At 36.8% G+C, this 21,217-nt stretch overlaps 2 protein-coding genes across 4 annotated transcripts; both read left to right on the top strand.

Annotated features, from left to right (window-relative positions):
- Positions 1-474: 474 nt before the first annotated feature.
- On the top strand, positions 475-17,294 carry rhot1a (ras homolog family member T1a). Of its 3 annotated transcripts, XM_079401108.1 has the most exons (21): positions 502-868; positions 2,150-2,208; positions 2,335-2,416; positions 2,553-2,596; positions 2,686-2,739; positions 2,916-2,968; positions 6,492-6,600; positions 7,536-7,637; positions 7,750-7,848; positions 8,017-8,125; positions 8,344-8,464; positions 8,661-8,745; positions 9,073-9,218; positions 9,336-9,436; positions 9,523-9,653; positions 9,730-9,813; positions 9,901-10,023; positions 10,902-11,104; positions 12,599-12,721; positions 15,065-15,211; positions 16,248-16,602. In XM_079401108.1, exons 1-21 carry the CDS (start codon positions 832-834, stop codon positions 16,363-16,365), a joined length of 2,130 nt encoding a protein of 709 aa, XP_079257234.1. In that variant the 5' UTR covers positions 502-831; the 3' UTR covers positions 16,366-16,602. The 3 variants fall into 3 exon arrangements, with proteins under 3 accessions (XP_079257233.1, XP_079257234.1, XP_079257232.1); XM_079401106.1 differs by lacking the exon at positions 15,065-15,211 and having other exon boundaries at positions 16,248-17,294; XM_079401107.1 differs by lacking the exons at positions 12,599-12,721; positions 15,065-15,211 and having other exon boundaries at positions 475-868; positions 16,248-17,294.
- On the top strand, positions 16,568-20,661 carry LOC306859827 (uncharacterized protein). The gene is made up of 10 exons (XM_079401138.1): positions 16,568-17,634; positions 17,840-17,917; positions 18,155-18,187; positions 18,308-18,394; positions 18,632-18,729; positions 18,823-18,953; positions 19,592-19,699; positions 19,885-19,947; positions 20,042-20,107; positions 20,296-20,661. The coding sequence occupies exons 1-10, from the start codon at positions 17,560-17,562 to the stop codon at positions 20,400-20,402; spliced, it is 846 nt and encodes a 281-aa protein (XP_079257264.1). The 5' UTR covers positions 16,568-17,559; the 3' UTR covers positions 20,403-20,661.
- Positions 20,662-21,217: the final 556 nt, after the last annotated feature.

The following is a 21,217-nucleotide window of genomic DNA, read 5'->3' as shown; positions in this document are numbered from 1 at the left end:
GTCTTTCCTAAAAACAAAAAGGAAAGTGTTTTCTTTGACAATTTATGTAACATTAGGCAAGAAATAGTAATAAATGAATTTGAAGTGAGAAATGTCTATATTCAAAGAGCAACCGATAAAACACACAGAAATTTGAATGATTCTACAGAAATTTGAATGATAATTTTTGAACAAAATTGGAATCTTAGCATTTTTTAAAAGTGATCATACACGGTTTCATATACAATTCACCAAGGGGTTGATTATCTTTGGATAAATGTTTTAAAGATTCGCAGTGTTTACTGTTATTCCACTTACTTTTATGCATATATTTATGACCTATTTTAATAATGTTTAACATCAATAACATCTTTTTCGAAAGAGCATTTACATAAACCAAAACTTGAAATCATTTTAGTGACGGAATATCAGTATTTGGCCAGCTGTAAAGATGTTGCCAGAGGTGGGTGACACGCCAGTCCTACAGGAGGCGGTATAACATCAAGACGGTGAACAGAACATGTCAGCGCGAGGAGATCCGCGTTTGTCCGTAGCTGCGTTCTGTAGTCACCGGTTACTGGAGGTCAGCCGTGAGCTTGAAATGTGAACCGAGAAATGTCATGAAGTGAATCTGAAGAACGCAAGCAGTGCCTACATACATGCGGAATCGCTTAGTCTCCCTGGCATGAATCAGCTGTGTGTTAAACTGGTGTGAGCAGAGGTTTTATTCAGACTGACTCCGTCCGTTTTGCCCTACAGAGGCCTGCGCGGGTACATATATAGCTGCAGGATCAATGATCTACGATAAAGCACTTGCTCGTCTCTTATTTTGATCACATCAAAGTTGCAACGATGAGAAAGGACGTGAGGATATTACTTGTCGGTGAACGTAAGTGAATTGATTCGGTTCAGTTATGTAAGAGTCAAATGGCTGCTGATTTGCATCTCTCTAGTTGGTCAATATGTGCTGCTGTTCACTGTTATATGCCCAATAACATCCGTCCATTCTATATTTGAATGTTTTTACAAACATTTCTTATTCAGCCATATGAAATTAAATTGACAAGTGACAGAATAAAAGAGATTTTCCCAGAAATAACAGGTATTAAGCTTTGTGCATGTTTTTAAATGTTGTCTAAACTGACTGCAGACACTAAAAATGTTATGTTAATGCACATGCATGTGTATTGTGTGTAAAATAGCCGAAAGAATGGCAGTTTTAATCATAATTGAGCAGATTATGATATTAAAAATGTGAGTGGCATCCTTTGCTGTTAGTTTACACCCGTGTTTATCATAACAGTTATTTATAAAAGTTTTAGGAGCAGGCCTCCAGAGCTGCCAAAGTTTCAAAAGGTCAGCCAAAGTAGTACGTGTCCATGTGAACATACTGCTCACCAATGCCAAACCATCAAGCTTCAGACCCCTCAGCCTGTCCGTTTAATAAAGTCATTATTGATGTGAGACATTTCAGCATCTTACAGGTTTTAAGATTTAGATTGAAACACTCAGAATATAACATATTTGGAAATATCAGAACCAGGGTTATTATTAGTAGCTAAAACTAAACCCATAAATTGTTACTTAAAATAAATGTTAACTAAAATTAATTTTTTTTTTACTGGTTTTATTTTATGTAGTTGACAGGGCAGCATTTCTCATTTTCATTTGATGTACAAAAATAACTAAAACTGCAATAAAAATATGTAGACATTTGAAAAAGAAACAAACAAACAAAAAAAGACTAAAACACAACAAAAACTATGATTAAAATTAAAACAAATTTTAAAAATATTTATAAAGCCTATAACATCATCTCAATGATATGTCCCTTAGCTTTTTTTGTATTTTAGTTTACATAAATGTTTATATAAAAGTTAATACGTTTTTACTTTTTAAATATTTTAATTTTTTTGACTGTTTGCTGGTTCATTTTTATATTGCGGTGTGACATGATTTTTTTAGTTTTTTTTTTTAAAGTAGTCTTTATATGAGGTCATTAATATGTGGTCATAAAAGCTGACATTGAAATGAAAGAGTTCAACTTAAATATGTGAACTACCCCTTTATAAGGGCGCTCTAATCTTGACAGGCATGTTTCTGTTAATCATTTGGTGCTATTAATACATCTAGAACACAGTGGTCATTGGGGACTTCTTTTTCTTCACAGCCAAAGTGGGGAAGACGTCCCTGATCATGTCACTCGTCAGTGAGGAATTCCCTGATGAGGTACAGTCATTCGCTGAAACGACTCAAGTTCAAATGGAACTTCAAGTCAATCTTATGCTTGTCTGTGCGCACATGCATTGCATTAGTATTGTGTTTCTCATGCTCGTGTTGTGCATCTCTTGAAAGGTTCCTCTCAGAGCGGAAGAGATCACTATTCCTGCAGATGTCACACCTGAGAGAGTGCCCACTCATATAGTGGACTATTCAGGTATTGATACATGTACATCACTGTATGAAGAGACTCATATAACCTGCTTTGGTGTTCTTGTCAATGCCGCAACCCTCTCCTAAGGTGGTTATTCTTTAGTTTTTAATTCTCTTTTTCCATATTTTTGATCTTTCAGAAGCAGAACAGTCAGATGAGCAGCTTTACCAAGAAATATCAAAGGTGGGGCTGGTTTTAGTCTCTTTGCTGAGACAATTTAGTTTGATTTTATTGTTTTATTCACCTCCCTTGTGTGTTCTGTCTTGGCACAGGCCAATGTTATATGCATCGTATATTCAGTAAACAACAAGAAATCAATTGAAAAGGTAAGTCTTGTTTTCTTGGATGCCAAACACAAAAATGCACCAGCCTGTAATTACAGATCCAAATTCATGTCTTGCTCTATAACTTTACTTCTGATAATTTCTTGTTTGTATAATGTAGCTTTTACTTGTGCAATGTGAATGGTTCTGCTGTGTCTCATCATATTGGCATCCTGTAGGTGACGAGTCATTGGATTCCCCTCATCAATGACAGAACAGATAAGGACAGCAGGTGTGTGGCATCCTGCCAGGTTTTTTAACTTACTTTTTTTTTTTTTTTTTTTTTAACCATGTATTCTATTAAATAAGGTAATGACACCAAAATTTTAGATGCAAGTCAAATTTCAATTTTGATGCTGCAGCAAAAAATACAAGCCTAACATACACTCACTGGCCACTTTATTAGGTACACCTTGCTAGTACCGGGTTGGACCCCCTTTTGCCTTCAGAACTGCCTTAATTCTTTGTGGCATAGATTCAACAAGGTGTTGGAAACATTCCTCAGAGATTTTGGTCCATATTGACATGATAGCATCACGCAGTTGCTGCAGATTTGTCGGCTGCACATCCATGATGCGAATTTCCCGTTCCACCACATCCCAAAAGTGCTCAAAAGGCCATTTGAGCAAAGTGAACTCCTTGTCATGTTCAAGAAACCAGTCTGAGATGATTTGAGCTTTGTGACATGGTGCATTATCTTGCTGGAAGTAGCCATCAGAAGATGGGTACACTGTAGTCATAAAGGGATGGACACGGTCAGCAACAATACTCAGGTAGGCTGTGGCGTTTAAACAATGCTCAGTTGGTACGAAGGGGCCCAAAGTGTGCCAAGAAAATATCCCCCACACCATTACACCACCACCACCAGCCTGAACCGTTGAGACAAGGCAGGATGGAGCCATGCTTTCATGTTCTTTACACCAGATTCTGACCCTACCTTGTGAATGTTGCAGTAGAAATCGAGATTCATCAGACCAGGCAACGTTTTTCCAATCTTCTATTGTCCAATTTTGGTGAGCTTGTGTGAATCGAAGTCTCCGTTTCCTGTTCTTAGCTGACAGGAGCGGCACCCGGTGTGGTCTTCTGCTGCTGTAGTTGTGCGTTCAGAGATGGTATTCTGCATACCTTGGTTGTAACGAGTGGTTATTTGAGTTACTGTTGCCTTTCTATCATCTCTAACCAGTCTGCCCATTCTCCTCTGACCTCTGACATCAACAAGGCATTTTCGTCCACACAACTGCCGCTCACTGGATATTTTCTCTTTTTCGGACCATTCTCTGTAAACCCTAGAGATGGTTGTGCGTGAAAATCCCAGTAGATCAGCAGTTTTTGAATTACTCAGACCAGCCCGTCTGGCTCCAACAACCATTCCACGTTCAGTCACTTAAATCCCCTTTCTTCCCCATTCTGATGCTTCAGCAAGTCGTCTTCACCACATCTAGATGAATGAATGAATGAATGATGCATTTATATAGCGCTTTATTGTGTATTGCTGTACACCCAAAGCGCTTTACAATCATGTGGGCGGGTCTCTCCTCAACCACCACCAGTGTGCAGCATCCACTTGGATGGTGCGACGGCAGCCACAGGACAACGGCGCCAGTGCGCTCACCACACACCAGCTACAGGTGCCTAAATGCATTGAGTTGCTGCCATGTGATTGGCTGATTAGCAATTTATGTTACAAGGCAATTGAACAGGTGTATCTAATAAAGTTAATAATTAATGTTAATTAATGTCTTTTTTTTTTTTATTGTGTAAGTTTTATTTATTTCTGTTTTCGCCATTAAGATGTCTTTGTTGCTGATATGGCATTAAAACATAAGTAAATATATTATACAAACATTATTAATAAACTCTTAAGTAATGAAAAACAAAAACAAAAAAATGACCAGCAATAGCACAAATAAATACGATAGAGTCATACAATAGAGTCATCAGTTTTGTCCTAAGTTTCTTTCACACTGGCCCAGGGCCATTGGGCCATTCCTGTTGTCGAGCTCTGATAATATAACTATGCAAATATTGGTTAAACATCTGTAAAAAATAAATGTAAATAACTGTTTGACAAGTTGTTAGTATCAGTACAGCAAATATCATTAAACAGTAACGTTGTTTCCATGTACTCACTGCATAGTAACTATAAACTTTTTCATCTAAATTTTTGATTTTATGTACTATGTTCTTGCCATTATGAAGATAGCCTTTCTGCTCTTAAAATATATAGATTATAATATATGGTAAAGCCTTATAGCAGCCATGTTTCTTCAAGAACTCCCCATGGAATTAGTATCCCCACACTCAATAAAAGGACTAGGTGTTACAGTCCCTAGTGTGTATATATATATATATATATATATACACATACACATACATTTGTTTGTTTGTTATTGTTGTTTTATCTTACACCTTTAACCCTATGATTATTCAGGTAGGGTAAGGATAGTCAAATCTAGCCTAAACCAAGAAGCACTCACCTGCCCGCAGGTTGAAGTTCTTCAGGAATGACGTAGAAGACTCTCTTGTTTGAGGCTCAGTTTGTAGTTGTAAGTAAAGTCTTACGGGAGGCAGTAGTAACAGTAAAATCTCTTATTTTATTAGTTACAATACAAAGCAGTCAATGCAAAAATAAAACAAAATCAGCTAAGCTAAGAGCTCTATAATCAGACTCTAAACCGTAATATTGGAGATACTGTTAAGTGCCCCTCGATAGGGTATCAGGTGTCCTTCACGCTTAATGCAGGCAGTATCTGAAGAGTGGCTTACTCCTCAGACTTTTTATATTACTTTTTGGGAAACTCCATCAGTCGCTGTGATTCGTGTCGGATTGCTGGATGTCCTTCTGTCTTCTCCTACGCTGTCATCATCTTTTAGCACTCTTCTCCTTCTTTGTAGTCTTGTTTATTTTACATCCGCTTGTGGTTTTAAACTCTCTCTTCACCCCCCTGTACCCTCTTTGTAACCTTTGTGGTTAGAAACAAATATTAAGTTTTCACACCTGTTCTACAGTATAAACGCAGGAAGTCATGTACATTTATCTAAGCGCTACATCAATATCATTGAAAGCATTTTAGGTACTTTCATATTCAAGGATATATGGTATCAACTCAAAAGCAAGCAAAATTAAATAACATTGAACCAGGTAAATGGCAATATCATTAACCATATCCAAAACAATATGTGACCCTGGACCACAAAACCAGTCAATTTTTGGAAATTGAGATTTATACATCATCTGAAAGCTAAAAAAAATAAGCTTTCCATTGATGTATGATGTAGGACAATATTTGGCAACGATACAACTATTCGAAAATCTGGAATCTGAGGGTGCAAAAAAATGAAAATATTGAGAAAAATCGCCTTTAAAGTTGTCCAAATGAAAGCAATGCATATTACGAATCAAAAATTATGTTTTGATATATTTACGGTAGGACATTTACAAATTATCTTCATGGAACACGATCTTTACTGAATTAATTTTGGCATAAAGAAAAATCAATAATTTTGAACCATTCAATGTATTGTTGGCTACAAATATACCTGTGCTACTTATGACTGGTTTTGTGGTCCAGGGTCACACACACATGTGTATAATATATATGTGTATGTATGTAATGTATGTATGTATATGTTCCAGAGGAAATTATTATTATTTATTTATTTTTATTTTTTTGATGGCACAATGCCACATTGCACGCATGATTCAAGCATTGTCTGAAGCTAATAAATGTTTTAATCCTATTGTCTTGTCACAGAGTACCATTGATCCTGGTGGGGAATAAATCTGACCTGGTGGAGCACAGCAGCATGGAGACCATCCTGCCCATCATGAACCAGTACTCTGAGATTGAGACCTGTGTGGAGGTGAGAAATGCACTGAGTCTGCACAGTCTGATCTAAACGTAGGTGACGACGTGCTGTATGTGCCTCTCAGAGCTGTGAGACTGAGTGTGTGCAGAGGGGCAGGAGCGTCATGGAGGAGAGTGACGTCACCCTTTGGGTCATGTGTTACTCGCTCATTCCTGCTTTACTAGAGGCATTGCTTTCAGTCTAAAAGGAAAGACAGAGCACTCACACTGAGAGTCCAGTGAATGCAAATCAAATCAGTCAATCGATTCCTGTGCACATGAAGTTTTACTTGATTTGCATGCCTCTGTATCGTACACTTTTTTTTTTTTTTTTTTTTCTTTTTTTTTTTTTTTCTTTTTTTCTCCACCACCAAGAAAACCACACCTTTGTTGTCAGGTTTCTTCTGCAGTGATAATGCAAGGTGTCTACCAGTATTTGTTTGATCTCAGATCATTATTATAATTTTTTTTGTGGAGGAGAAATTATATGTAAAAGAAAACAGTTAAAATCAATATGGGAGGATAATATGGATGAATAAAGTTAATTTAATAAAGTAAAATTCAAATGCAAGTATTTGACTTTGTAAGTCAGTTATAAAGCAATTATTTGAATGGCTTTGCAGTGTAAACATCATAAAGTATGTAAATATTTTATTGTGACATATTAGGCATGTTCTTATAGACCATGCATTTGAGTTTTATACAAAATACAATGTGGTTCCTTCCCTGATAGAGATCCCTGTCTGATAGCAAAACAATTATTTATTGTTTACAGTTAATTTCTGCTTAATATTCATTAAAAAATTATGAAACCTTTTTAAATGAAGTGTTCATTATATTAGATGTAGAGGAAAAAAAATAGAAACAAGAATGCTGTATTTTTTTTATATATATATGGAAGACATAAACCGTGATGTATTTTACTGATGTAATGACTTTATTCATTCTTAGTGTTCAGCCAAAAACCTGAAAAATATCTCGGAGTTGTTCTACTACGCCCAGAAGGCTGTTCTGCACCCGACAGGACCGCTGTACTCTCCAGAAGAGAAGGAGGTAAAATATTACTTCAGTTGGACTGCTGGGCCTGTTAATATGACCACTTTATATTACAAAGAAGAACATCAAAATATTCAAATAAGTAACGTGTTCTCTGTTTATTCTCCAGATGAAGCCTTCTTGCATCAAAGCACTTACTCGCATTTTCAAAATATCAGACCTGGACAATGATGGCATTCTAAACGATAATGAGCTTAATTTCTTCCAGGTAAGAGCAGCTGTCTAAAGCACTCTGTGCTCAAATTGCTGTGGCATACTTCCTCAAATAAATGACAGGAGAGGTTGTTTACACACACAGCTGCACAAACTGCATATTAATGAGAGCGTCATATTTTCTCAAGCAACTTTGTGGATGATTGTTGATATTGCGTTGCAGAGAACTTGTTTTAACATACCCCTGGCACCTCAAGCCCTGGAGGACGTGAAGAATGTTGTGCGGAAAAATATGTCAGATGGGGTTAAAGACAATGGCCTCACACTGAAGGGTGAGCGGAGTAGAAAAACAATCAATGCTGGCTTTTTATATCACCGTTGTACAGTAATACTTGGATTCCCATTGTTATCATTTTGTTAAAAAAAAAAAAAAAAATATATATATATATATATATATATATATATATAGTGCATGTTTGTAAATTCCGCATGTTCCTTCATTTACCAGGTTCTGTTGTGTCTGAGATGTGTTCGTTCTTCTGTTTACTAGGTTTCCTGTTCCTTCATACACTTTTTATTCAGAGAGGAAGGCATGAGACCACATGGACTGTGCTCAGGAGGTTCGGTTATGATGATGACCTGGAGCTGACCCAGGAATACCTGTTTCCACTGTGAGTCCCAGCCCAGATCCAGTACTTCAACTTTACATGAATCATGTCTCATCAACTAGCTCATAGCTCATCTCTGGTTGGATCACATTTTTTACAGCTTTGTTGCACTGCCCCATTTTGCAAAGAAACGCACAAGCTCAAATTGTGGTTTTCTAATTAGTTCAGAAGAATTTCTAACATCTATTTGTTTTCTTAGGTTAAAAATACCTCCGGACTGCACCACAGAGCTGAACCACAACGCCTACCTCTTCCTCCAGAGCGTCTTTGACAAGCATGACAAGGTGAGCTCAGCCGAATACAAATGTTTTCCAAACAGCTGAATTTGATAAGGACAGTTATCTAGCCTCAGTCAGAGCATGAGTGAAGATGATAGACTGACTGTACGCCTCCTGGCTCTGTTTAATTGCGTAATTGTAGAAGGACATTTCAGGGGCCATTCACAGGCATTCTTGAGGTTTTTTTTTAAAAGGTATCTTACGAAAAAATAGCAAGATGTTATGCACAAATTAAAGATACCCATGTAGGAAAAACTAAAAAATAGTAATGAACGCAAGAATGGGCCCTTAAGAATGGCCTATTGAATGAATCTGTACTTTTTTTTGTATTAGGATCGAGACTGTGCTCTGTCTCCAGATGAGCTGAAGGATTTGTTCAAGGTCTTTCCCTACATGCCCTGGGGTCCCGATGTCAACAACACAGTCTGCACCAATGAGCAAGGCTGGATTACTTACCAAGGCTACCTTTCCCAGTGGACGTGAGTGCTGCCTTCATCCTACAGTACTTGAAAATGGGAATAAATGGAAACGATGAACTTTTTGATATTTGTGTTCATCTGAATGAAAGACTGAAACATGATTTATCTTCATCTCAGGCTAACAACATACCTAGATGTGCAGCGATGTTTAGAGTACTTGGGTTATCTCGGTTACTCTATTATCCAAGAACAGGAGTCACAGGCAGCTGCTATCACAAGTAAGAGTGCTTTATTGTGTATCTTGATTCGTTCATTCATATATAAGGGCTGATTTCTAATTCATTAATGTGTCGTTGTTGTGCAGTCACGAGGAATAAGCGCATCGACCTGCAGAAGAAACAGACTCAGCGCAGTGTTTTCCGCTGCAATGTCCTAGGAGCTCGAGACAGTGGTAAAAGTGGCTTTCTGCTGGCTTTCCTGGGCCGAACCCTTGCGGTGAGTACACATGCCTCACAGGAGCATGTAGTGTTTTGCCTTGGACTTGATTTTGACTGTCTCCTTCATTTTTCAGCATCAGAAGAGGATAAGAGAAGACCACAAGTCTTACTATGCCATCAGCACCACTTATGTTTATGGACAAGAGAAATATCTGCTTGTAAGTTAAAGTTCTTTTGCTTTGTCCACTAATGTATAGCCATGTTCATGTATAGCCAGTGCTGAGTGTTTCTCTCTCTTTCTTCAGCTGCACGAGGTGCTGCCGGACTTTGAGTTCCTTTCTGAGGCTGATCTGGCTTGTGATGTTGTTTGCTTGGTGTATGACATCAGCAACCCACGTTCTTTTGAATATTGCGCTAAAGTCTACAAGGTTAGCATATTTTTTATATATATTTATTGGCAAGACTTAAGTCAGTTTGATACTAGCTTGGAGCACTGGTTACGTCCTGGTTATGCAGTTATATGCTCTTTATTAAATGTGGTGTTGGTAAGAAAAATTATTCTGATTTATTAAAATTGTCTTGCCTATATTCAAAAGTTTGGGGTGGTAAATATTTTTGATGTATTTTGTGTTTGAAGTCTTTTATGCTAGCCAAAGCTGCATTTCTTTGATCAAAAATACAGAAAAACAGCAATATTGAGAAATATTATCACAATTGAAAATACATGTTTTCAATTGTAATATATTTTTAAATGTAATTGATTCCTGTGACTGCAAAGCTGCAAAGCAGTGTCACATGATCCTCCAGAAATCTTTCTAACTTGCTGATTTGGTGCTCAAGAAATATTTATATTTATGAATGTTGAAAACATTTGCGTTGCTTAATATTTTTGTGGAAACTGTGATGCATTTATTTTTTTTCAGGATTTTTTGATGAATCGAACGTTCAAAAGAACAGCATTTTTTTTTTAACATTGTAAATGTCTTTACTGTTATTTTTGATCAATTTTAATGAGTCGTTGCTAAATAAAATATCTTCCCTCCCCTCAAAACATTCTTACAAAAAACATTATTGCAAAATGGCTTATAGCATTCTAGTTTCTTACTGTGCAATTTAGTGTTTTATTGTCCATAAAAAATAATTTTCTCCAAGATGTTATCGCAAAACTTTTCTTTTGCTTGTTTGTCAGTTTATTGTGGATCAGTTAAAGCTCAGTGGGCGTGGTCAAGTCACCAAACAACAAAAATAAGCTCAGTAAAAACGCAAAAATAACTCCACATGCTAACATTGTGATGCACTTTCACAGAAACACTTCTTGGACAGCAAGACACCCTGTGTGATTATTGCTGCCAAGTCAGACCTGCATGAAGCCCGTCAGTACTACAGCCTGTCCCCGCTGGATTTCTGTCGGAAACACAAGCTTCACCCACCGCAGATGTTCACCTGCAACACAACCGAAGCACCCAGCAAAGACATCTATACCAAACTCACCACTATGGCCATGTATCCGTGAGTATAAAGCCCCTTCTTCAACCAGACCCATCTGCTCCACTGTCTACTACTCCTGTTAGATTGTGATTGGCTCCTCTGACTCGCCTTCTTTTGCTTGTCTATCAGTTTGTCTTCTTTTGTGCTTCTAAAGCTGTTAGGTATCATAGTAGCAGCTAGCTGCAGTATCTTGGAAAGCTGATCTTTCATTTGGTCGTTCGAGTATTATTTGTTCTGTGGTCTTTTAATGTAGCGCATAACAATTTCAGGTTTCATTTATGTAGTGGCAGGTGGTGATGCAAGCTGTGCACCAGTTCTTTCCTAAGGCTGTGTATGAGAACTTTAGATTTAGTAGTGATTTTGACAATAAAAAATGACATTATTTTTCCAGAAAAGGGTGTGTGTGTAAAAGCATCTGCTGGACCAATTTATACATTACAGAGTGCTAATATGCAGAATTTTTGGTAATCTATTCTTAGGAAAGAACTTTCATTTGAAATGTGTTGCTCTTTTCTTTTCTTAAGAAGTTCCAAGTTTTATTTATTTTTTTGTAGGGCTGCACAATTTGGCCCAAAACTTTAATTTACAGACCAATAACAACAACAAAAAAAACAGTACATCTGTAAAATTTCCATACTTATATTAATGGCTATTTTAATCACTTGTTTTCAAATATTAAACCATTGAGCTTTTATTTTGGTGGCAAACTGCAGGGAGCTCTTCTAGGGATCTTCATAGGTCTTCATTTACTCAGGTTGTTCCAAACTTGTATGAATTTCCTTATTCTGCTGATCACAAATGAACAGTTACTTAATCCATGGGTACCAGCAACTGTTTTCATTTTTGGGTGAACTGTTTCATTAAACTACTTATTGTTGACAGCAGCTGGTTTATAAGCGCTTCTCATTACCAGTTTGGGAAGGTGGTTGGTTCACAAATGCATGAATGGGGAATGTTCATGGGATGAACAGCATTTACTGCAAACCGAGCCACCATGAGACATTGAAAATACTGACCGGATCATGAGCTGCAAAGTGGTGTGCTTCACTCTGAAATACGCAGCACAAATATTTAATGAAATTGCATTCTTTGTGATTTGATAATCACACTAAAACCATATCACTATTAGGTTTAGGTTTTAGGATTTAGGATTTTTAGAATTAGGTTTTATTTGGATTAATCGTGCAGCCCTGTTCAAGCTTTTTGCTTGAGTTTGTTTTGCTAACTTCTAGGAATCTTTCCTTTTATGTGTCTGTCTTGTGATGTTTCAAGGCTTCCCAGCGTACTTTCTTTTTCTGTTCTTTCCATTTGCATAAGGTGTCTGTAGATAGCCGGTTTTCCCAAGAATCTCTTCTCACAGCAATACAATAGCCCCCCCCATGTATTTCGTTTACTGTGCTGACCTCCCTGCACTCCTCCATCTCCAAGCCCCAAGCAGAGAAGCAGCTTTGGGATCCAGCTGTCCTGGAACTGTCACATGATACTGACTCTTCCTGTCTGTGTGTGTTTCTGCAGCCACGCCAAGTTACGCTGCATGTGCAACTGCAACAGGTGTACCTATTGCATCTGTCACAACCTCCTGAACTCTGAGCTGGTGCGCTCGGTAAAGGCCAAATTCTACAGTGCATTTCTGAACAGGTCTCTGAGTATAGCCCTATATATCCCCCATTCACCCTCTCCGCAGGGCGATCTCTAACCTCGGCTTCTTAACCCTCCACCTGTCCTCTTTACTTGCTGTTGGCCTCACAGGTTTACATTGCATATCCACAGAGAGATGTTGGGAGATGTTCTGGCTATGTTAAAATGATCACTTCTGTGTTATTTTAAAGTTCAAATTTATCATAACTCTCAAAAAGTCAGAGACGTCTGTAAGTAGACTGGCCAGATGCTCTCATTGACTCATTTCATCCACACAAAGCCCAAACGTATGGCATTCTAGCAGCTCTTGTTGATTAACATTGTATTTGAATCCAGCGTTTGCTATTCAAGTCTCAGTAATGCATATGAAGCATGGTAGCACACTTTTGATTCCGCTTCAGGTTTCTTAGCAATTGTGTGCGAAGCCGACTAAATCCTGCATGCATGCTTGAGCTTAACACTTTTTTATTTTTATTTTTTAATATGAATGTTAAAACTAGAGATGTGAATATTTTTTTTTAAATACAAGAAACAATGATTTTAGTCACATTTTTCACATGACTGTTGTTGAACACCTGAATACCTCTGCCAATGCTGATAGACACTAAACAAGCATTTGCAAAACCAGGACTCTTATGAATGATTCTTTTGAATAATTGAGTCAAGACTGTAACTTATTCACCGAGTCAGTTGAGTGGTTCTTCCCTAAACTATAAGTTCATTAGTAAATTCATATGATGACCTATATTTAAAGATATGAATCATGGGATACTTAAAGGATAGTTCACCCAAAAACGAAAATTCAGACTAATTACAGAATTTTAATTTTTGGTGAACTATCCCTTTAAGACTTGAGTAATGCATGCTGAAAACTCAGATTTGCCATCTCAGGAATAAAAAAAAAAAAAGTAAAACATTATTTATTACATATTAGTTATTTAATAATATTCCACAATATTACTCTTTCCTTTTTTTTTGTGCAAATAGTTTCAGCCCGATTGAGCCTGAGAGAAAAATCTTAAATTCTTTTGATTTCCATCTCTAGTTCAAATGTTTTGTCTTTTTTATGTTTAGGCATACTCTCATTCATATTCATGCAGCATTGCTTAGAATTTTTTTATTTTATACATTCAAATGGATGTGTTTGTTCTCAAACATGCCATAAACATTAAAAACATGTTTAAAAAAGGAATCTTTTGGATTTTGGACAGAATAAGACCGATTTGCATTTGTCCTCATTATGGTTAACCCTTTCTAGTGAGTTGAGGTGGATATGCAAGCAGTAAATCTGCACTAATTCACTCATCCTTGCTCCAGGGACAAATATGAGCCCTTCCTTTTTGGTTGCATTTCTTCCTGAGTTGTTTTTAGATACTGAGCAGTTGATCTTTTAGATTTCATAGACCTTCTAATCTTTCTTACTGCTTATAAATTGTAACACCAGAAGAATGCACGGGTGTGAGTTTAACGATTTCCTTATACATATTTTCAAAGAAAAGAGTAAGTGAACATTTATATTATTTCAGAACTTTATTTTATACATCGTATTTTCTTTAAAGCATGTCCCCTTTGGGTTTTCATCTCATTCTCATGGTGCACAAAATTTTGTTAAAGCTTTATGTATTTATTGAATTTAAACCTGTCTGTTGAATTTAATCTTGTGAATTTTTGTTCTGTCCTTCCATAGGTGTTCTTTTTCATTTGTTTGGCTTGCCCTTTTTGTCTTTGCTTTGCATCTCTTTACATCATGTTAGCAGTCTGCCCATCTGTCCCTATCCTCTCTAACCATCATCTGTTTTTCAGCATTAGTTAAGAAAGCTTCTTCAGGACTAACTGGTCATATGCAGTGATGTGACATCTAAATGTCCTATTTTGTGTTGGATTGTGTCTGCATTTGGGTGACTAACCTGTTGCTGCTAATATAGTGTTTCATCTAAAACACAAGCTTCCCTTGCTGTTATTGTTTGGTGCTGTGACGGATAGTATTTCATGCATTGTTCTCGACTATGTCATTTAGCCAGTCATTATATAGTCAGTCTGCTGTTTAAGAAGTGTATCATCTTAATTTACAGGTGGTTAAAAAACATTATAGCCCAAAAAATAAAAAAAGAATGTGCTTTTTTTATTTATTATTATTTTTTTTTTTTTATATGAAAAATACTTTAAAGCCACAACATAACCAGTCATTAAATATCAAGAATTTTTTTTTTTCAGTGACTATTTCATATTTAATAAGTGGGTGTGTAAGAATGTGTGTGTTTACAGCATGTGGTGAGCAGTGGGGTACATTGGGGTGGTCCTGTCGGGTGTGCGGTTGTTGAAATGCCATGCTGTGTGCATAAGGTTGAGACCTTTTATACAAGATGTGGGCACGTTTCTGTTGGCTGACGAGGAGTCCAGCCTCACCCATCAGGTTCATGCAGTCAGCTTTGTAGAGGATTCGGTCTACATGGAGTCGTCTGTTGGCCCGTTTGTGCCCGTTTGTAACAGGTAAAGGTCCTGCTTACTGGAGTACAAGGTGCCACGTTTCAAGTACAAAGAAGGATTCTCCTTGACTGGTTTTCAGTGAGGTGGTTAAATGAAATTCTTTAGTTTTATTTTTCTCACCACGTCCTTAAGATGTCATTGACTGATCTGATTTGTGGAGATTACTCAATACTTGTTGCATTGTGAATGCCACCTTTGTTGCTTTAATGGGATCTTTTTTTCAGTTGTATATTTTCATAGGTTACACACACACACACACATTGATCTGATAAATCTTTAAAGTCTTGTGTCTCAGTCTTGAGTTTGGATGTACAGCATTGTGCTTTTTGAAGTGAGTTAAACCTTGTGGATTTGTGTTGGGTGGGTTTAATCTCACCAGAGACCTTCTGTTTCTGTTCAGTTTCTGACTTGTCTTTATCTTCTGAGCGGCGTTCCTTTAAACATGTTCAGCCCCTGAAAACATTAGCTGGCTCTCCTCTGCTTTCCCATGCTGCCTCTTTCCCCATTTCAACAGCTAATCTGTTTGTGTATATCATGGGATGTCCAATAGGCAAAACAAAATACATTTTTAATAAGTATTAACACTATTATATGCTCAAATAATTGCCAGGGTACATTTAATAAAACCTATCATAAATAATAAATATATATAATGATAATAATAATATTGCATAATCTACGTGAAGCCTATTTATATTAAACTTATTTAAACCCATTTAAGCCTATTTTTATAAATTTATTCAATATTACATAAATTTTCGGTTTTTGAAAGGAGTGAAACATACTTTAGTTTTCCAAACAGTTTAGTTTTTGCATTATGGAAATGGGAATTTGGGAGAGATTGTTCTTTCAAATAATGGTATATATATTTGTACATGATAATTGGTGATTTATGGATGTTAATTAAATCCTATTTTCTAGCACTAGTTATATCTGTATAAACGAGATTTTGTCGTTTGTCATCTCACAAACCATATGAGTGCACTTATGTTTTATTAACAAACATCCACTTTTTTCCTTCACTTTTGCTCTTTTACAGACACATGACCCAAGCTGACCTGAAAAACTCTACGTTTTGGCTGAGGGCGAGCGTCGGTGCCACCGTGTTTGCTGTTCTTGGCTTCGCCATGTACAAAGCTCTCCTCAAGCAGCGGTGATCAGTGCATCCGGCATGTTACAGCAGCCCCGGCCCCCTGAGAAACTACAAAACCTATTGTCCCTCATTCCATCCTTCATTTTAGGAGAGAAGATTCCTAGTAATAGTTAGCTACATTTTGTATAGTTAAAACTGCCTTTCCCGAACCAAGTGTTATAGGAACTCACCTCATCAGCCATGCGGTGGAACAGGACATCTACAGTAACGGTGGGAGCTGTAATCGTGTCCTCTGCTGTTCCGACATGAGGTTTTTATTTATGCACACTGATGTTTTCCTCAGGTCAGTATTAATTGGTGTGACCTATATTGAAGAGACAGCAGAGCGTGAGGGTTTATTGATAGGTGATTGAACACTGTTTATATGTGTATATATATCTTCCTGGACATTCTAAGATTGTCTTTAGTTAGTGAACAAACCATATTTGAACTGTATCAGATAACACTCGTGCTTGTGGGAGAAGCACTGAAACAAAGCCATTTCTCATGTAAAGGTCATTTTACTCTTGGCACATCTCAGCTATGTTAATTTATTGGCCTTATTTCTCTTTTTTTGGCATTGCTTGAAGCAGTCATAGAGCTACAGATTCTTTTATGCAATATTTGGTTTTTATTTTGTTAATTTATGTTTGTTTTTCTTTTCTACCCATGGCCTTTTGTAAAGATTATGCACAGGAAAAAACCCTTTTTATGTTCAGTAATGAGATGGCGTAAATTGGTTTATTCCAAACGAGACTAATAAGGACCTGCTTGGTACATTATATAAAGGCTGTATGAATTCTTCCTGACTTACAATCACGTAGAGACAATGTCATGTTTGCTCTAATGTTTCAGCTCTTATGCATATGTAATTTTCAATGCAGTTTCCCTGTTCAAAACCAAGGGATTGTTGCACATGTGGGTTTTAAAACATTTACAATAAATAATGGTGTGAATAAGTCTGTCTTGTTGTGTTTGCTTCTGAGACACCTACTTGAATTTTACTTCATCAGGATTGTGTGGGGAGGTTTTTGTTCGTCTTTTGCAGAACTGCAAAGCAAATTAACAAGAACCTCCCCTGTATTTTGGCATTTGACTGAGGACAGCGTCTCTTTATTATACAAAGATCAGAAGTGAGGATGTGACGGTTTCATGGGGAAGTCATGCTGTTGATTTATGTTCATGGTGAAGCGTGAAGATTTTCAGCATACAGAGAGCCATGAGCATGTCCACTGGAGGAGTAGTGCCAGCTCCGCTCTGCCAGGGCTTTCTGAAGAAACGAAAAGACAAAATGGTATGACTATAATATCCATATTGCTAGCGTTATTTGTCTGTTATTTGCTGTGACTAAAAAGAGTTGTTGCCAAATACTTAATTTAAAAGGCCTGTTACAGAATTATATATATTGTCTATATTTATTGCAGAATTTATAAGATTATTACATAATGTATGCACCTAAGGGAATCTCTTTGCTCAGTGGTTGAATGTGTTTTCCTCAGAGGCTTCGATGGGTGACTTACTGGTTCAGACTTTATAATACAACTCTCTTTTTCTACACTAAAAAACATGGGAGTGCTGTAAGTATTCAAGTGTTTCATTTAATAATTCTTAGGATGCTTTTTAAAAATGTAATGCTGATGTCAGATAAAAAATAGTACTTATTTTTGTGGAGTGTATTTAAGATTTTAATATGGTAGCCCACCTGTTGAGGACCCTTGCTTTAGATTAAAAATACAATACAATTTACTGACATATTGCCAAAGGCTCTTGTTGGCATGGCTATTAATCCATTGTTTCTGTCGAACCCTTAACAGTTAGACCTCAGGGGCCAGTATTACATATATGAGGTAAAGTCGGTTTGTAATATTATCTGAGTTTCTTTGTGTGGATGCTGGTAAACTGATTATTAGAAGGCCAAAAATGTGCTTCTCATGTTAACTCCATGCTTTCTTCACATGGCTGAACAGGTTCAGTCTGTGCGGAAGGTCAGCAGATCTGAGAACAATCGCTATCTATTTGAGATCACAATGAAAAATGGGAAGAAGAAAATGCTGGTGAATTTTTTTTTTTTTTTTTTTTTTTTACGTTGATCAAGAGAGTGTCTGTAATCTGTGTTTGAGGATGTGGTCTACAAAAACCACCTGTGAACAATGTTGTTTTGTTGAGAGTAAGGCAGGACTGTCATAATAGTTTCAAAAAGGAACATGGATTGCGCTTGTGACTGAAAGAATTATGAATGCTCTCTTTATGCTCTTTCTGTCCATAAACATTTGTGAACTGTGTGCTAACAGGCAGCAGATACAGCTGATGTCAGGCAGGAGTGGATAGACCAGCTGTGGAAAGCCATGCAGCTCAATGGCCCAGACAGATCTGGATCTATCACCAATGGGTACCACTGCTCTTTAAGACACGTCACGCCAGTGGCTGTTTTTGTATGAGATTTATAATGCTCTGAATGTGTTTTGTGTGTTATTGAGATTAGGGAGCTGGTGCCAGATAACAACCCTGAAATTTGGTCTAGCTGGTGTGAAGAATCAAATACTGAGACCAGCAGTACTTCAGTGGACAGCAGATGTCTCTCCATTGATCAAGAGTCATTCCAGTCCTTCTCTGGTACTGTCTGCATTCGGGATGTGACTTTCTCCTGTTCCACATCCCTTTGACTTTTAACGCTTTTCTGTAATGCACAGAAAACAGAACTGTCAGTCTCAAGTCACCTTTATTTCTGTAGCACTTTATATACTATACAGATTGTGTCAAAACAGCTTCACAGAGATAAACAGGAAATAGTAATTACTATGAGCAATTGTGGAAACTGAGCTATGGAGTTCATATATTCAGATTCTGCTGTAAAGAATATCTGTCCCAGATAAGGGTATGAGCACTTTTGCAATGGAATCATTTAAGTTTTTTATTTTTAAAAAATTTGAAAAGATGTTAACTTTAATTTTTTTTGCATTTTTGCTTTACCATTATAGTATTTGGAGTGTAGATTGATGTGGAAAAAAAGTAATTTAAAGCATAAGGCAGCAGCATAAAACGAAAAAAAAAAAAAAAAAAAAACTTTTGCGAGGCACTGTAGGACAGATTTTTCATTTTTGGGTGGACCATCCCTTTAAGTTATTGCCTTCAGCAGATAAATATCCTTGTCAATCTTGTCTGTGAAACTTCCCAGGCAAGAGAACTCAAATACGTTTATGGATGTCTATGTACATTCTTACAGGAATCATTCTTATCATTTTTGTCCTCAGTTGCCGATGAGACACAAGACGGTTTGCACACAGACAATGAAATTGAGCAAAGTACTGAGGAGTTTTTACTGACAGACTATGACTACGATGTTTTACCATCTCGAAAAGGTGTGTATAATGTTATTTTTCAGGAATGCGGTTTTAAATATAAACTGGTGTCAACATCGTATGTTCACATGTAAGCATTTAGGTTTGCCTTGCCTATTGTGTAATACTGATTCATTGGTAAAATGATTGTATATTGCTTTCATCTATTACAATATTAATTGATTGATCATGGTTTCTAATTGCAGTTGCTGAAGAAGCCATCTATGACCCTCCCCCTTCTAAATGGTCAATCAGTGAGGGAGAGCATGGTAGGCCTTAGTCTCCGCCCACTCACATTAGAAATTTACACCGTCAAAGATCATATATTCAGCACAGTGTCTCGTAATTGTTCTCCATTTACAGAAGTGACTGAAAGCATCTATGATTTCCCAAACCCTGTGATTAGGAAATTGACTGAACATAAAGTTGGTAAGATCTCGAAAATTACAAGAAGAGTGTTATCATTCCTACAGTATTGGTGTTTACTCTAGTAAAGAGAGAATATGGTATCAGGACAGGAGTAATAAATAGGTCAACGTAAAATATTTTCTATATTATGTACCTGAAAATGAAATGTACCTAACAAGCCAGTGTATGTGTGTTGACTTTTTATGCAGAATCTCACAGCAGTAGTGAGAGGCCTGAGAGCGGTGGTCTTCTGAGTGACATGATTGCCTGTTTGGACAGTGAATCTGCTGCCTGGGTCAAACCTGCTCCTTTGTGAACCTCATGGGTCACAGTGAGCAAGACTGAGATGTTGATAAATGTCTGTTGTTGCAGTACATCTTAAATTTCTTCATGATAAATCCATTTTTCTTCCAAATTGTGATCGCTCATTAAGATCAGTGATTAAATGTTTATTGCGGACTTTAATGCCTCCAATTATTTTTCATAATTCAAAATAAACATCACTTTAATAAAGCAACTTAACCTTTTCAATACAATGTGTAAACCTCTTTTTTTTTTTTTAAAGGCAAAAAAAATTAATTTCCCCTACTTACCGCCCAATGCCAATGCAGCCCAAAGCACAAATTCAAAAAAAAGGGAAATTGGTTAGATGTAATTTTTTTTTAATGAATCAATTTTCTAAAGTTAACAGATAAAAGTAAAAAAAAAAAAAAAAAAAAGTATTAAATACATTTTGTGTGAGAATTTTTTTTTTTTTTGAGAAAATTTTCCATGGCTGAAATAACCAAAAAATTACAGTATCATCATTCGGTTATTTATTAACTTTTTTTGTTACGAGGTAACAAACAAACAAACAGGGTTGCCAACTCTCACGCTTTTAGGATCTGTCTCGCGCTCTCACTCTGCCCATGGAAATCTCACGCCAATTTGGCAACCCTGCTTGAGATATGAAACAAAGTCTCAGCTTTCAGGTTTTGTAAGTTTTAACACTAAATTCAAACAATAAATGCCATTTTGGCGCACTTAATGTGGCGTAAATCGTAAAATGTAGTGCTTCAGTTAAAGCCAGAGCCATTACAAACATTCAAATTATCACAGAAGTACTGGAATACAAGTTTATAGTTCGGACAT

The sequence above is a fragment of the Barbus barbus genome (genome assembly GCF_936440315.1).
Source record: "Barbus barbus genome assembly, chromosome: 3".
Classification (NCBI taxonomy): domain Eukaryota; kingdom Metazoa; phylum Chordata; class Actinopteri; order Cypriniformes; family Cyprinidae; genus Barbus; species Barbus barbus.
Note: the sequence above shows the minus strand (reverse complement) of the source record. Positions and strands in the feature narration are given on the sequence as shown.